The 16753-nt window shown below is 32.2% G+C and overlaps 1 protein-coding gene across 1 annotated transcript; it reads left to right on the top strand.

Moving 5' to 3' along the window:
* Nucleotides 1-6009: 6009 nt before the first annotated feature.
* Nucleotides 6010-16738, top strand: LOC111710887 (thiamine transporter 1). Its single transcript, XM_023485070.1, has 17 exons — nt 6010-6169; nt 7924-8006; nt 8506-8593; nt 9932-10000; nt 10147-10208; nt 10338-10394; nt 11136-11228; nt 11678-11737; nt 11885-12002; nt 12286-12343; nt 12630-12686; nt 13433-13501; nt 13872-13983; nt 14136-14277; nt 14943-15031; nt 15879-15935; nt 16637-16738. The coding sequence occupies exons 1-17, from the start codon at nt 6044-6046 to the stop codon at nt 16674-16676; spliced, it is 1380 nt and encodes a 459-aa protein (XP_023340838.1). The 5' UTR covers nt 6010-6043; the 3' UTR covers nt 16677-16738.
* The last annotated feature ends 15 nt before the right edge of the window (nt 16739-16753 follow it).

The following is a 16753-nucleotide window of genomic DNA, read 5'->3' as shown; positions in this document are numbered from 1 at the left end:
AATACTGTTAATACAAAAGGTTAATTCTGATAAACGACGACATTATTTTTAGTCTGAGTCTGAGGTTGAAAATATGAATTTTCCAATGAAAAGTAAATTAAAATCGCCTTCTTTAACCGTAACTCCTCTGATTGACAAGCTATTGAGAAGTACGAATATATATGTTTTGATTTTCCAATATATAACCGGATAAAGGAATTGAGTCTTTATAACAAACTCTGATTTTCTAATCTCTATATTTTTTCCACCTGATGCTGTAAACCTTTGTTATTTCAAACTTGGATTTTTTCATCTAACAGAATTCATAGTTTGAAATACAAAGATATAGAAATTAGAAAATCATAGTTTGTGACATAGACTCAATTCCTTTGCTTTTCACATACTTGTGTACAAAATCAAACCTAGAGGAGCTACGAGGTCACAAAGTCGGGTAAATCATTCTTTATAAAAACTATATTGCACTTACTATAGATTGATCAAGTATTTATGTTCAAGTGCACAACCATGTTTATCAATTAAACCCACTCCTCCTCCTTGCCCCTGCGCATCTCCTCCTCCTCCAGTATCACCTAGCTATTAGTGTAACGTTTTACTAGGTTTTACTACGGAGATATAGCGATTATATCATTACTATGAAAACTACTTTCGATTTATATCTTAAGCTTAAAATGAATACACAAAAACCTAATCTAACTTGTAATTCGTAAAAAAAAACTTTTCAACAATTAAACTTTAATCAAAAAGTCGTCTTCATTTTATTGATTAAATCACCTACAGCACCGTATATAACACAAAAATTCAACATTTTTAAAATGAATCTCTGATAAAGATTGCAAACTATAGAGATAAACATTTAGAAGATGTGTTGGGAATCTCGATATCAAGCATTTATCTCCGTCTGATGCAGATCTCGAGACCAAGCATGCATTGATCTCCGTCTGATGCAGATCTCGAGACCAAGCATTGATCTCCGTCTGATGCAGATCTCGAGACCAAGCATTGATCTCCGTCTTATGCAGATCTCGAGATCAAGCATTGATCTCCGTCTGATGGAGATCTCGAGATCAAGCATTGATCTCCGTCTGATGGAGATCTACGGATTAAGTTAATTCCTCGATTCGATATACAGTGATGGCCTGATGGTAATACCCTGCGGGAATAACTTTAATTGAGGGATCAAGCACTTCTCCTCAAATTTTAAAGTACCCACACTGGATGTCAAGATCCAGCATTCAAGATTTACAATATAAACTCAAGAGTTCCGATCTCTGCAGGTTATCCTGCTAATATTGGCATATTAAATACATTTCCAGATGTCGGCTTTGTAGATTACCATCAACTTTTCAGTGAATAAACTGTAATACCTGTGTGAGAACCGGAGCTGTTCATGGCTAACCCCGCTAGAGCTGAACCAACTGACCGCCCGCCCAACCCTGCTCCCACCAGCAGCCAGCCCCAGGTTTCGTTTACTGTGGTCAGGTTCCTGGGTAATGCAAGAATTCATCATAGCACGATTTTCGTCACATTTTAAGTTTTTAAAAAATGTTAATGTCCCTGAGCTGAAAACTTAATTTAATGTGAGAATTTTCAGTTTAGAGAAGTTTTTTGAGCCGGATTTAGCAGACTCCTGAAAACATTTCAAGTTAACTCTTTTCAAATATAAAGTTTCAGAAGAAGCAACATGGAATCTTTAATAAATCTTTTAACAAACATAGACTGGAAGGAAACCTTAGAAGGAAGGATTTAAATTTTGGGAGGAAGGATTTTAAATTTGGAAGGAAGGATTTTAACTTTGGGAGTAAGGGCCTTGTGTTTATCTATCTATCCTCTGATATCAGAATATTAAATTTAATTCATAAGGAAATAAAAATAATATAAATTCTAAAAATTCTAATACTGATAACAATTCAAATTTTGATGATAATTATATTAATGATAATAGTGATCTAAGAATGATAATAATAATGAAAATAATAATTAAAATAGTAATGAAAATAATAATGATATTAAAAATACATTATAAGCTAGCTGGAGTACCCGACGTGACCAAAGAGAAAATTATTGTTCAAAATTAAAGTTACTCCTGCCGTTTACCCGCGCTTGATAACTAATTATAATTTTAGCTAAAATTCCCGGCGTTGCCCGCGGAATTAAAAAAAAAATGTTAAACTATAGTCACCTCTCCGGGGTTCTGCGAAAGCTTAAAGATTGGTATTGTTTCATAATACACGACAGTAAAAACAAACATTAATGGAATGTACAGGAAAAAAATTAAATGAAAAAATCAACGAATAGTAAAATTTTAATTACAATAAAATAATTCTCACAAAATACGCTTAAAAAAGAAAGATTAAGTGATACAAATTATAAACAAAGTAGAAAGTGGATTTGAGTTTTTGGCACAAACTTTGATTTTTTAATCCCTATATTTTGGCAACCATATTGAGAACACCTTAGAATTAGAAAATTTGAGTTTGCGGCAAAGACTCAATTTCTTCAGAAAGAAAGAAAGAAAAAATATATATTGATATATATATAGATAGAAAGATAGAAAGATAGAAAGCATGGAGAAAGCTAAACTTTCTCCTTGAAAGCAGAAAATACAAATTGTTCGCGGAGTCAGATGTTTTCAAGTAAACCAAACCTTATCCCCAGTTCACTAGTTCATTTCGGGGTCTGAGACCATTCTTTACTCACAATTGTAAAAAAACAAAATATTAAAGTTTTCAAAATAAAACGGGGAAATTACACAGTTTTTAGTAAAAGTACTTATATTCTTAGAGCAGATTGCACCAGATTTGTTGCGTAATATTTCTCTGATTTTGGTTTCCAAAGAGTTAAAAGTCTCTGGAATAAAAAGTATCAAATTCTCATATTTTATGAAAGTGCAGTGACAAAGAGCGAGTCCACTTTATCATTGAATTTCGATTTGTTATTTGTTTGGACGAATTTGTCTTTTCTAGAATTTTGAAAAACTACTTTCTGTCTTTAAAATATCTTATAACAATTTTAGATTTACGATATATATATAAATATATTTTCTTGATGTAAATTTAGATCGTCTATATCTGTGAATATCCCTTCTAAGAAATGTCCTATCTATATATGAAATATCATTCCTATGAATTTTATAAAATTTGAAAATGTCCTTTAAAATGAACTTCTAAATTTATAATATCTATGAACTATTTTATAAAAAAAATGTCCTATAATCTATTAAATTTTATTAAACTTGATCTATCAAACAACAATTCTAAATGTGCTATCTATCAAACAACAAATCTAAATGTGCTATCTATCAAACAACAAATCTAAATGTGCTATCTATCAAACAACAAATCTAAATGTGCTATCTATCAAACAACAAATCTAAATGTGCTATCTATCAAACAACAAATCTAAATGTGCTATCTATCAAACAACAAATCTAAATGTGCTATCTATCAAACAACAAATCTAAATGTGCTATCTATCAAACAACAAATCTAAATGTGCTATCTATCAAACAACAAATCTAAATGTGCTATCTATCAAACAACAAATCTAAATGTGCTATCTATCAAACAACAAATCTAAATGTGCTATCTATCAAACAACAAATCTAAATGTGCTATCTATCAAACAACAAATCTAAATGTGCTATCTATCAAACAACAAATCTAAATGTGCTATCTATCAAACAACAAATCTAAATGTGCTATCTATCAAACAACAAATCTAAATGTGCTATCTATCAAACAACAAATCTAAATGTGCTATCTATCAAACAACAAATCTAAATGTGCTATCTATCAAACAACAAATCTAAATGTGCTATCTATCAAACAACAAATCTAAATGTGCTATCTATCAAACAACAAATCTAAATGTGCTATCTATCAAACAACAAATCTAAATGTGCTNAAGTCCTATCTATATTATAAGTCCTATCTATATTATAAGTCCTATCTATATTATAAGTGCTATCTATATTATAAGTCCTATCTATATTATAAGTCCTAACTATATTATAAGTCCTCCTATCTATATTATAAGTCCTATCTATATGATATATCTTATACTTATGATATGTCCTATCTATAAAATGTGTTTGAATGTTATGTTTTTCCCTTTTATCGGCACTCTTGTACTTTTTGTTTAAATAATCTATTTATTTATTTTGATAATTATCTCATTTAATAATTAAAGGACTGTAAGTTTAAGTTTAAGTTACCCTCCATGCAAAGATATCTGAAATGCTCGATTCACAACAATATCCTTAAAGATTTGTCCGATGAAATATCAATTAAAAATTTATGTTTTTAATCTTGAAAACTGATTATTTTATTCGTGGTTTCTTTTCTTTAGTAAATTAGCTGCAGGAAGATATAAGAACTTATAGCTGAAATTAACACCTTTAAACCTAGAAAAACGACAATATCGTCCACATTATCGATCAGATAAATGTTTCAAGGGTACAGTTGTGAATCCGACATTGCCATTTGTGCATGGAGTTTCACATACAATTACGCTACGCTAACACGCTCTTTAACTGTGGCAAACAGAGATTAGAATATTTATCTAGCAGTATCAGTTTTAGAATACACACAACTCAACACTTCAATTATCATCTTGGGATTAATTACTTTGGTTTGAGATAATGCTAATCAGCGCCGCCTGAGCTCAATATCCTGAGCGGAAACTTGTATCTGACAGGGATCTTGTATCTGACAGGGATCTTGTATCTGACAGGGATCTTGTATCTGACAGGGATCAAGTGTCGATATCTGACAGGGATCAAGTGTCGATATCTGACAGGGATCAAGTGTCGATATCTGACAGGGATCAAGTGTCGATATCTGACAGGGATCAAGTGTCGATATCTGACAGGGATCAAGTGTCGATATCTGACAGGGATCAAGTGTCGATCCGTGAAAAATATCAGCTTTCACATATTTAGCAATCTCCACTTTTATTCAATTTCAACTAAATTGGGCATCATGGCTAAAAGAACCTGTTTTTCACTATTCCTTTTTACAAAAAGTAACATTATTTATGTATGCCAAAATCTGATTTTCTAATCCCTATCTTTGCAACCCAGCGTCGTGTAGACAGTAGATATTTCAAACTATTAAAGGGAGTGACCGGCTATGTAAGGTAGTTGAACTGAGTATGCAGTGTTGTCGAAAACTTCTTTAGGATTCATTTGAGACATATTTCACTTTTTAAAGATCTGTAAATCCTGAGTTTGAGCGCAAATTCGACGTTCAAAACTCCTGATTTGGGGGTGGATACGCTTTCAGAATTAGTTTTTTTTTTAATTATTTAATAACGACAACGAAAAATAAAGTAAAAATTATACAGTAATCTAATAGATGGCTAGGAACATATTTCACAAAAGAAATTTGTCAATAAATCAATGCTAAAATCGATTATTTCGTTTTCATTATTATATTGAATTTCTAATTTTCTTTAAATTTATTCGCAGATTTCTACAAATTCTTTAAATGACGTCTTTTCAATAATAATTATAGAAAATCTGCGAACATCTTTGTGAATAACGAGAAACTAGAATAATAGAAACTAATAATTGAACAAGATTACTTATTTTCGATAAGATCAATTTTTATTTTCTCAAAATGTTCCTAAACATGACATCTGTAGTTTATTGTAGAATATTTTTACATTTTATGTCGTCGTTAATTAATAATTAAAAAAAAAAACTAATTCTGGAAGCGTTTCCACCCCCAAATCAGGAGTTTTGAACGTTGAATTTGCGCTCAAACTCAGGATTTACAGATCTTTAAAAAGTTTAATATGTCTCAAATGAATCCTAAAGAAGTTTTCCACAACACTTCATACTCAGTTCAACTACCTTACATAGCCGGTCACTCCCTTTAATAATCAAATAATCTAAGTTAGAAATATAAAAAGTTAATACCATCAGGTTACAAAGATATTGAGATTAGAAATAATGAGTTTAAGACAAGGATTCAATTTCTTTAATATTCAAGTGTGAATCTTTGCATTTCAAAGGGAAAAAGTGGTTTAGTTTCAGAGAACAATGGAGGGTTGGGTGGGAACCACTCTGATCCTCTGCCTTTATGGATTCTTTAAAGAAATCCGTCCTTCTGAACCCTACCTTACAGAATACCTAGTAGGGAATAATACAGGACTAACAGAGGAGCAGGTAAATCGTCCATTCTTTCATTTAGTTTGTGAACTTATATGAATAATTCGTCCACTATGTACACAATCCTGTGTAAACGGTTTCATCATTTTATATAAATAATTCGTCAATTTACATACGATATTACCATAATATATTCAAATTCGTCCATCCACCCAATATACAATACAGGGTAACCCACAAAGGATGAGATTTTAAAGAGGACATTCTTTACTTTTATAATGTTGTTTCCTTTAAACTTCTATCTTTATATCTTTTTATTTAAATCTGAAAGTAAAACAATTTTAATAATAAGCTTAAAGGGACTGTAAAGGAAAAATGAAAGGGGGTATAGGCTGAAAGCTAATCACTTTAGCTCTTGATCGCGACCCATGAAAGTTTTATCTTATGTTCCTGTCTCGAGAAATTGATATAAAACTGTGTTAAAATTATACGAAAATTCATATATGTAAAATTTTGAAAATCTGAAACTTAAATCACATGACCAGAACTATCACCAATGGCAGAGCAGTATACTGATCACGTGTCTCCGCCTGTATCACGTGACCACTTTACTGCACTGCCATTGGTGGAATTTCTGGTCAAGTAATGCGGACTTAATATTATGAATTAAATATATTAAAAATAGAATTAACAAATATGAGATTAGAATTGGAGTAAACGTAAGTTACAATTAGCTTTCTCTGGGATATCATCGTTTTCAGATTGGTTGCTTACTTGCTGAATATGATCTATCTAAACCCACTACTTTTATACAAAATTTTATATATTTTAATTTTCGTATAAATTTGACAAAGTTTTAAATCAATTTCTCGAGATAGGAACATCAGATATAACTTTCATGGGTCGCGATCGAGAGCTAAAATGATTAGCTTTCAGCCTATACCCCCTTTCACTTTTCCTTTACAGTCCCTTTAAGGAAGAAGACCTTCGTATCGATACAATGGTACAATTAAGCTTTGTTGGTCCAAAATAAGGTCTTTTCTTTTTTGGGAAAACACTTTTATCTTAGATCAAAGAGTATTCAAAAATTGAAGAAATTGTCAACGTAATTTTCAATTTATAGTATTACATGTCGGATTCACAGCAGTACTCTTTAGTCTTTCATCAGTTGAACAATCAGGAAAATAATTTGTCTGTATTGAAAATATTAAAAATATTTATATTTATTTGAATTTCCTCCTTTTCCCGAGAGCAAAAATCCACAAGTCACTTTAATAGAGAATTACAATTAAAAATAATCATATTTGAAATAGTAAAACAGGCATATTAACCTTATCATTTTTGATCAGACTAAAGTTTAAATATGGTATCAAATCATGATTTGAAAATGTTCAATGAAGAATCACTTCAAATTAAGACTCCTGCAGTCCCTTTAATACATATATACAGGGTGTCCCAATAAACATGGGAATTGAGAGATTGATTAATGATAATTAATGCCTGGCAACGAAAGAAAAAAAAACGAGGCATGTACGTCTGACGAGCTTTTCATAAAGTGGTCTATAAACACCTTTCTGTATCTAAAAAATTGACGAAAATATTAGATTTTAAGATAGTTTTGATTTATTGAATAAATTGAAATTTGTACAAATTTTTCAATATCTCAGTCAACTTTGAAAATACAAAAATTGTAGACTACATTTTGAAAATCTCATGACCAAGCGTTTTAGTTAATGATGTTTAAGCTGGAATACTGCGTTGTGTTAATGAAAAAATGCCGCATGGATCGAAGACGATATAAAAGTTCCTAGGTGTACCAAGATGTCTACCCTATTTGGACATATTCCTATCTAGGAGTTCTTATTCTTGTTTTTCTCTTTACAGATCTTCTCAAGTAAGTATTAAAACGGTCACTAAGAGTACACTGGAAGAGAAGACGACCTAAAAATGAACAAAAATTGTCGGACAACTGCAAAGTTTACAACTGTTGCTGGATTTTTGAAAAACGCGATTTCAAGGCAATAAATTTAGCATTTGATAACGTATTACAATTGCTGTGGCATGGAAGACCAACCAGTTGTGCGCTTATTGCTGCCGGAAGAAAAAAAGATAATATGTGGCATGGAAGGGGAAAATGTTATGGCTTCGGGCCGCCTGTCTTCCCCCGCTAGTATTTGAGGTAACTACGTTAATCTATAATCCTCCCAACCTATTAGACTTGGTTTCAAGTTCAACCTAAATATTTGACCTTATTAAGGGGATAGCGTTTTATTCTTTAATCCTCCCAATCTATTCAACCTTGTTTTAACCTAGGTATAAGCCTGTGATTGTATTTGAGAGAATTGCGTTTATTCTCTAATCCCTCCAACCTATTAAACCTTGTTTTTACCTAGGTACAAGCCCGTGATCGTATTTGAGGGAATTGCGTATATTACAACATGGAGTTTATTGCTCTGGGGGAAAGGCCTTCTCTCTATGCAGGTCAGCTTGAAAATAAATAAAGTAAACTTGTTTAAAACAATAAAATTAGCATACTGTATGTAAGTTTATAGTCACCATGTTTGTTTACATCATATGTAGTTTTGACAGGACACATTAAAGACTTGGTAAAATCTAAGGAAATACAGTCTGCACCCCCCCCCCCACCCCTCTTCTTACAATACAGCAACCTCAGTTACTAAATATCTTAACCTAACCTATCCAATAAAACTGTTTTGAATCTATAAAGGAGAGGAGGGGGAGGGGGGCCAGTTCAACCCAAAAGACTTAACTGCAGACTCGTTGTTTTCTGGGTTTTTTTTCTGTCCTAACTAAATAATAGATTATCATGCTTAGGGTTTTAAATTGCACTGAAATAGAAGTTATTAAAAATCATCCATTAAAATCTCTTATTTTAATTCATAAAATACATCAAATAATAAAAACTATGACATATCCAAAATTTTATCTTCGTTGAAGACGACAGAAACCGAAATTGTGGGAAGTCTTTCAAAAATTTTGACAATAGATGAAATCACTATTTTTCGCCCATGCTTTAGTTTCTGAAGTATCAATACAGCCTTATTATTTGAATTCTCTGTTCAATAATTGGTATCTCCCACATCGCCCAAATCTATAAATAAATTTGGCTTGTCTGTCTGTTTGTCTGTCTGTCTGTTTGTATCCAATAAACGTCAAAACGGCTGAACCGATCGGGCCCAAATTTTGTGTGGGACATCTAGGGACCCCAGGGAAGGTTTATGAATGATTGAAATCTTAAATATTTGTCTCCATCAAAATTTGATCTTCATTAAATTTTTTAAAATTTTGAAAATCCACGAAATTTTTTGTGAAAATCCGCGAATTATTTTTGTTTTGTTTTACGATGTACACAAAGAGAACATTGTTCACAATTAATTTAGAAGATGGGCGCGAAGCGCCCTCTAAGGTTAGAAAGAAGGGCGCGAAGCGCCTTGAATTTCTAGTCTATATATAAATTTGGCTTGTCTGTTTGTTTGTCTGTTTGTTTGTTTGTATCCAATAAACGTCAAAACGGCTGAACCGATCGGGCCCAAATTTTTTGTGGGACATCTAGGGACCCCAGGGAAGGTTTAAGAATGATTAAAATTTTAAATATTTGTCTCCATCAAAATTCGATCGTCATTAATTTTTTTAAAATTTTGAAAATCCGCGAAATTTTTTGTGAAAATCCGCGAATTATTTTTGTTTTGTTTTACGATGTACAGAAAGAGAACATGTTCACAATTAATTTAGAAGATGGGCGCGAAGCGCCCTCTAAGGCTAGTATCTTAAAAGTCCCTTTAAACGTATTTTGTTTAGTTTATGCAGTTTGCATATGGAGTTGCTACATCGACAGAAGTTGCATACTTCACATACATTTATGCAAAGGTTGACAATTTTTGTTAAAATTTTTATTATTATAAATAACTATAGATACATCTATATTACAATCACTATAGCTATAAAATAATCAAGAATACTGTCTATATACTTGATGGTGACGGTGGATAAAAAGAATAGGTTTAAATATTTAGGTTTCTCCGCATTATTACCAACAAGTCACAAGCTTTACAAGAACTGCTCTACTTCTAGGAAGGTTAAAAATGTGTAATTTTTTTAAAAATTATCCGTTTCCTTCTACTTGTTATTCTTCTATTTTTCTTGTTATTCTTATTCTTCTTCTTCTTCTTCTTCTTCTTCATCTTCTAACGATTATTTTCTCCAGGTTCTTGTCTGGTCTTCTCTCCCAAGTTCTAATTGCATCCGGAGTAGTTGATTACAGGAATACAACCTAACACCAAATTATAAAATAAATTTTTTTTTCTTTTTTGAGAGTGTGAAAAAATTGTATTTTAAAATGGTTGTATTATATCAGAGGGTTAAATTATATATCTCTTGTTATATGTTTCTAAAGGTTGTATTGTATCAGAGGGTTGAATTATATATCTCTTGTTATATGTTTCTAAAGGTTGTATAACATCAGAGGGTTAAATTATATTCTCTTGTTATAGGTTTCTAAAAGTTGTATTGTATCAGAGGGTTGAATTATATATCTCTTGTTATATGTTTCTATAGGTTGTATTGTATCAGAGGGTTAAATTATATATCTCTTGTTATATGTTTCTAAAGGTTGTAGTGTATCAGAGGGTTAAATCATATATCTCTTGCAATAGTTTCTATAGGTTGTATTGTATCAGAGGGTTGAATTATATATCTCTTGTTATATGTTTCTAAAGGTTGTATTGTATCAGAGGGTTAAATCATATATCTCTTGTTATTGGTTTCTAAAGGTTGTATTTTATTTGTATCAGAGGGTTAAATCATATATCTCTTGCTATAGTTCCTATAGGTTGTATTATATCAGAGGGTTAACTTATATATCTATTACTATGGTTTCTATAGATTGTATTATATCAGAGGGTTGAATTATATATCCCTTGCTATAGTTTCCATAGGTTGTATTATATCAGAGGGTTGAATTATATATCTATTACTATGGTTTCTATAGTTTGTATTATATCAGAGGTTTGAATTATATATCTCTTGCAATGGTGTCAATAGCTGCTGTCTCATCTCTTCTTCTTCCATCTGTACCAACTACTATATACTTCCATAGGTATCGAAATTATAGAGACATGGCATATTTGTTTAAAGATAAAGATTATATCCTAGTATATCCTAATATATTCTATTATATCCTATTATATCCTAGTATCATAGTATATCCTAGTTTCTTAGTATATCCTATCCTGATATATTCGAGTATATCCTAGTATATCCTAGTATATCCTAGTATCTTAGTATATCCTAGTATCCAAGTATACCCTAGTATATCCCATTATATCCTAGTATATCAGTATATCCTAGTATATCCTTGTAACCTAGTATATCCTTGTATATACTAGTATCCTAGTATATCCTAGAATATCCTAGTATCCTAGTATAACATTCCATAATTTATGTCACTTTTAAGGTTAGTTTGAAATTAAATAAAAGTTATCCCATGATTCCATATTATTGTCACATTTTTAACCTTTTTTCTTAAATTTATATTTTATAATTCAGGAATAAAGATGATGGAGGGTTGGGTCTAGTAGAACCAGAAACAGTAAATAAACCACTCAGGTCAAATTTTCTTAGACACTCCTTATTCCTCCCCCCTCCCCCCCAAGTTCCCAACCCTGAATTTTCTTAGCCACCCCGTATACCTCCCCCCCAAGTTCCCAGCCTTGATCCTAAATTTTTAAATTTTCGTTTAATAATTTTTTTTAGGGAGTCTGTTATGACTGCATTTAGGTTAGTGGGGAAAGATTTTGTAAAATCCTTCTCAAATCCATATATACTGAAATGGTCTCTTTGGTGGGCCTTGGGAACATGTGGAAACTTCCAGGTTAGGTCTACTTCTACTTCTCTAGGTTAGTTCTAAACTTCTCAAGGTTTGTTCTACTTCTCTTGGTTAGTCCTAAACTTCTCAAGGTTTGTTCTCCTTCTCTAGGTTAGTTCTAAACTTCTCAAGGTTTGTTCTACTTCTCTAGGTTAGTTCTAAACTTCTCAAGGTTTGTTCTCCTTCTCTAGGTTAGTTCTAAACTTCTCAAGGTTTGTTCTACTTCTCTAGGTTAGTTCTAAACTTCTCAAGGTTTGTTCTACTTCTTACTTCTTTATTTTTGTTCTAGGTTGGGAACTATATTCAGCCCCTTTGGGAGGAAGTAATGAAGTCAAACGGAACCTCAGGTTTCTGATATATTCTGTGGCTTTAATATCTTTAATATCTTTAATATCTATAATAAGTTTAATATCTTTAATATCTTTAATATCTTTAATAAGTTTAATATCTTTAATAACTTTAAATTTTTTTGTATTTCACTATCTTTAGTGTTTATTAAATTTTCAATAACTTTAATATCTTTAATTTAATAGCTTTAATAATTTTAATTTGTGTAATTTCCACTATATGCAATAATTCTTTTCTTCAGTGAAACATCTTTGATATTTTTGAAATAGCGAAATTTGTGTACAGGGGAGCTGTACAATGGAGCAGTGGAAGCAGCAACTACACTTACAGGAGCTGCTTTAGGAAACCGGTTTCTCTTTCTTTGTGAACTTTACAAAAACTTTTTTCTTGATTGGTTGATAATTTTATATTTTGGTTTAAACCTTTCCCTGCTTGGGTACTTGAAAACCGGGATACGCTGGGGGGGGGGGTCAATTTGACCCCTTCCCTCTCTTAATCCCATTTTTGATGTCCAAATATGACAAACCATACATTATAGGAAAGCTATCTTGAACTCTACATATATTTGCCAAAAAAATGTCCAAAAAATGATAATTATGCATTTTTGAAAAGCTCTTGACCAAAAGCCATTTTAAATATGCAAAAATTTTGCAAAATTTTAAATATCCTGGTGCAATAAAGAAAAACTAAAAATGTGCAAATTTCTTTTGACTGGTTGTATGCAAATAATTTTCAAAAATTACTCTGCAAAACGTACTTTTGCATTCCGTTTCCTTATGTTATAGGCTGTAAAAAAAGCTAGAAATTATCAAAATTTGACAACTGAAAGTGGGTCAAGACAAAGATTAAGTTTGTAACAGGAACAAGTAGTCATTCAGCCAGTGTGCCTGAGGACTCAGGCAGTTAGTGTAAAAGCCCGGTTTTAGACTTAAAGGGAGGGTTATGGGTATGTAGGAAAAGCCAGAAAATTTCAACAGCCTCAACCAATACTTTTTGAGTTATGTAAAAAAAATGTAGGGGGTCAAATTACCCCCCCCCCTCCCTAGCAGGATAGGGTTAACATGAAAGATATCTGTGTTTGTTTCTAGCTTTTATGTTTGGATTTTTACATCTTAATTGGTCGCTTATTGGAGAGATTACTGTTGCTATTATTTCAGGTGAGAATACCGCGTACATACTGTACAGTGTGCATACATAGTTCCTAGTCTTGGACTGTAAATTGTATATAGATATGTATTGTACATAAATATTGTTTGATATATGCTGGATGCTGCAGCAATGTACATGGATACTGTATTAGATGCTGTAGCACTGCATATTAATATTTTTTAGTATTGGATGCTGTATATATAGTACTATACATGAATACTGTTTAATACTGGATGCTGTAGTACTGTACATAAATAATTTTTAGTACTGGATGCTGTAGTACTGTACATGAATACTGTTTAGTACTGGATGTGTAGTACTGTACATGAATACTGTTTAATACTGGATGCTGTAGTACTGAAAAATTATACTGTTTAGTACTGGATGCTGTAGTACTGTACATGATGGCTGAAGCTGGTAGTATATGGACAGCATATATTGGATATCTGATATTCAGGGCACTCTATCAGATGATGATAACTGTTGCAAGGTATAAAGTATTCTTTACAAATAAACCTACCCCCCTACCCCACCCCACCCCACAACGCCTACCTCAATGCAAAATTAAGCTTAGCATTTTATACGCCCTCACGTGATGCATGGAGAAATCTAAACTTTATTTGAGAATCGTTATTTTTTTAGCTTTGAAATTGCGAGTCATATAACCCAGGAAAGTTATGGATTAGTTTTTGGGTTCAACACTTTTCTTGCTCTTCTCTTCCAGACTATACTCACTGCTACAGTTGCTGACAGTGCAGGACTAGCACTGGATATTAGAACTCAGGTAGTAGACAGTGCAGGACTAGCACTGGATATCAGAACTCAGGTACTCAGGTAGTAGACAGAGTAGGACTAGCACTAGATATCAGAACTCAGGTAGTAGACAGAGTAGGACTAGCACTAGATATCAGAACTCAGGTAGTAGACAGAGTAGGACAAGCACTAGATATAAGAACTCAAGTAGTAGACTAGTACTAGATATCTGAACTCAGGTAGTAGACAGAGTAGGACTAGTACTAGGCATCAGAACTTAGGTAGTAGACAGAGTATTGGACTAGCACTAGATATCAGAACTCAGGTAGTAGACAGAGTAGGACTAGATATCAGAACTCAGGTAGTAGACAGAGTAGGACTAGTACTAGATATCAGAACTCCGGTAGTAGACAGAGTAGGAATAGTATTTGATCAGAACTCAGGTAGCATACAGAGTAGGACTAGCACTGGAGTCTGGATATCAGAACTCAGGTAGTAGACAGAGTAGGACTAGTACTAGATATGGGCTGAAATTTTTTTAGGGAATCCATGGTTACCCTGGGGTAAAATGGGCTAAAAAATTCGAATTTATTTTTTTCGAAATCCAAATTTATTTTTCTAAAAACCAAAGAAATTTTAAAATTAGATTTTTTTTAATCCACGCCGGGTACTTTAGCTTGTATATAATTAATTAAGTTTGTTGTGTATGCTGGATATTTTGCTGTTGTTGGTGTAATATATTTCCTGGTTGGTTTAGCAAGCTGTTGTACTGATGGAGTAACAAGGCAAGATTTATCAAATATTAGAAAACAAAAAATATATTTCGGGTAACTAACTTTTTGAAACCAAAAGAGACCACTAGCAGAATTAATATTATTCGGTGCCTCAATATTGGATTATAATAAGAACTCGCATGACATTCGTGAGTACGTTTAATCCTTATTGGAAATATTTATTAATCTAAAAAGTATCTTAATGGATAAATGGATACCTTTTATAAACTTAGGCTGTTATTGCACTTGGCAACCACTTTCTATTAACAATTTTAGCTTGTTACTGTTGCACTGAAATTCGCAATTCTTAATTCTCGCGTATTTTTCTGTTATTTTAGATGCATTTTCAAAAATAATAAATTTCGACATTTTCCGGGCAAAGTTTTTCATCTATGGTGGTCAATAAACCTTACCGAGGGTCATGCGAGGTGCCCAAAATATATGGACCTTAACGGTTCTGCAGTTTTGACGTTTATTTGATACAGACAGACACTTTACAAACAGACATCATCATTAAACATCGTCATCCCTTAACCCTATCCCGGCGCGGCTGGGCTATTTTTGTATAGGCTAAGGGGGGGGGGGTGTTCCACTCACCCCCCCCCTATGATTTTGTCCTAAGAGTTGAGATAGTGGAGTGTGATACATGTCCTTAGTCCAACTTTTCAAGGCCTGCTCAATTATAAAACTGTTTTTTTAATACCGACCCGCCGTTTGACTGTCCCCCCCCCGCCGTGATAGGATTAAGAATACGAGCTCTTTATCTATACTTTGGGACACCCAAAAAGATTATAGACTTCCCGAATGGAATCACAACTTTTATTCTTTTTTTCAATAATTACTAAATTTCTGTATGTAGATATAAAGCCGAAGGTGTTTGGATTAAACCTGATAGAAGAATAAGTAACTCCAGCAGGTATAAGAATAAATAGAATCAGGTCGCTTTTTTACTAAATAAACCTAAATTCAAGTTTACCGCATCACGAGTAACTAAAAAATTTTCAAAATTATTTTATTTTGAAATTTCTTTAAACGTACTGGTAACTAAAAAAATCCAAATTATATTATTTTAAAATTCAGTAAAACGTACTGGTAACTATAAAAAGTCCAAAATGATATTATTTTGAAATTCCGTAAAACTTACCGGCCGGTGCGTGAAGGCGCAAAGATCTGTATGTAGTAACCAGACCTATCCAAAACAGTCGTAAAATCCCTTGACCTTAAATGATTTTAACTTTATTTTGAAAAGTGACATGGTAAAATTATAATTTAAAAATGTATATTCTTGATAGACAATCAATTGTTTAAAAGGTAACTCTGCCTGTTTCTTTATTTATTAACTCTCCTTTTTACAGGGTGAGTCAAAAAAGAATCTCGTAATTGATCAAACAGATCCTGACAAAAATTTAGAATTTATAGAAATAATCTTGATTTTGATGAAAAAATTTGTTTATATATTTTTTGTCGATCAGTTCCAAAAAAAAATTAAAAATTCTAAACCATAACATAAATGGCATTTTCACGTGAAAAAAAATTGTTATGATAGAGATGACACCAATCACACTTTTCTTCAACTCATCATGCATTAATTGTCTATGTTTCAAATTTTATATTTAGGATTGATCCTCCGGTGGGAAGTGTCGAGTGTCCTCAGTAAATAAAACAAAGAAACTTTTAATAAATCATAAAAATTGAAAAACAAATATATAGAAAACCGTACTTCTTGCTCAGGAG

The sequence above is a fragment of the Eurytemora carolleeae genome, unplaced genomic scaffold, assembly GCF_000591075.1.
Source record: "Eurytemora carolleeae unplaced genomic scaffold, Eaff_2.0 scaffold678, whole genome shotgun sequence".
Taxonomy (NCBI): domain Eukaryota; kingdom Metazoa; phylum Arthropoda; class Copepoda; order Calanoida; family Temoridae; genus Eurytemora; species Eurytemora carolleeae.
The sequence above is the reverse complement of the archived record's forward strand: the minus strand, read 5'-3'. Positions and strand labels throughout refer to the sequence as shown.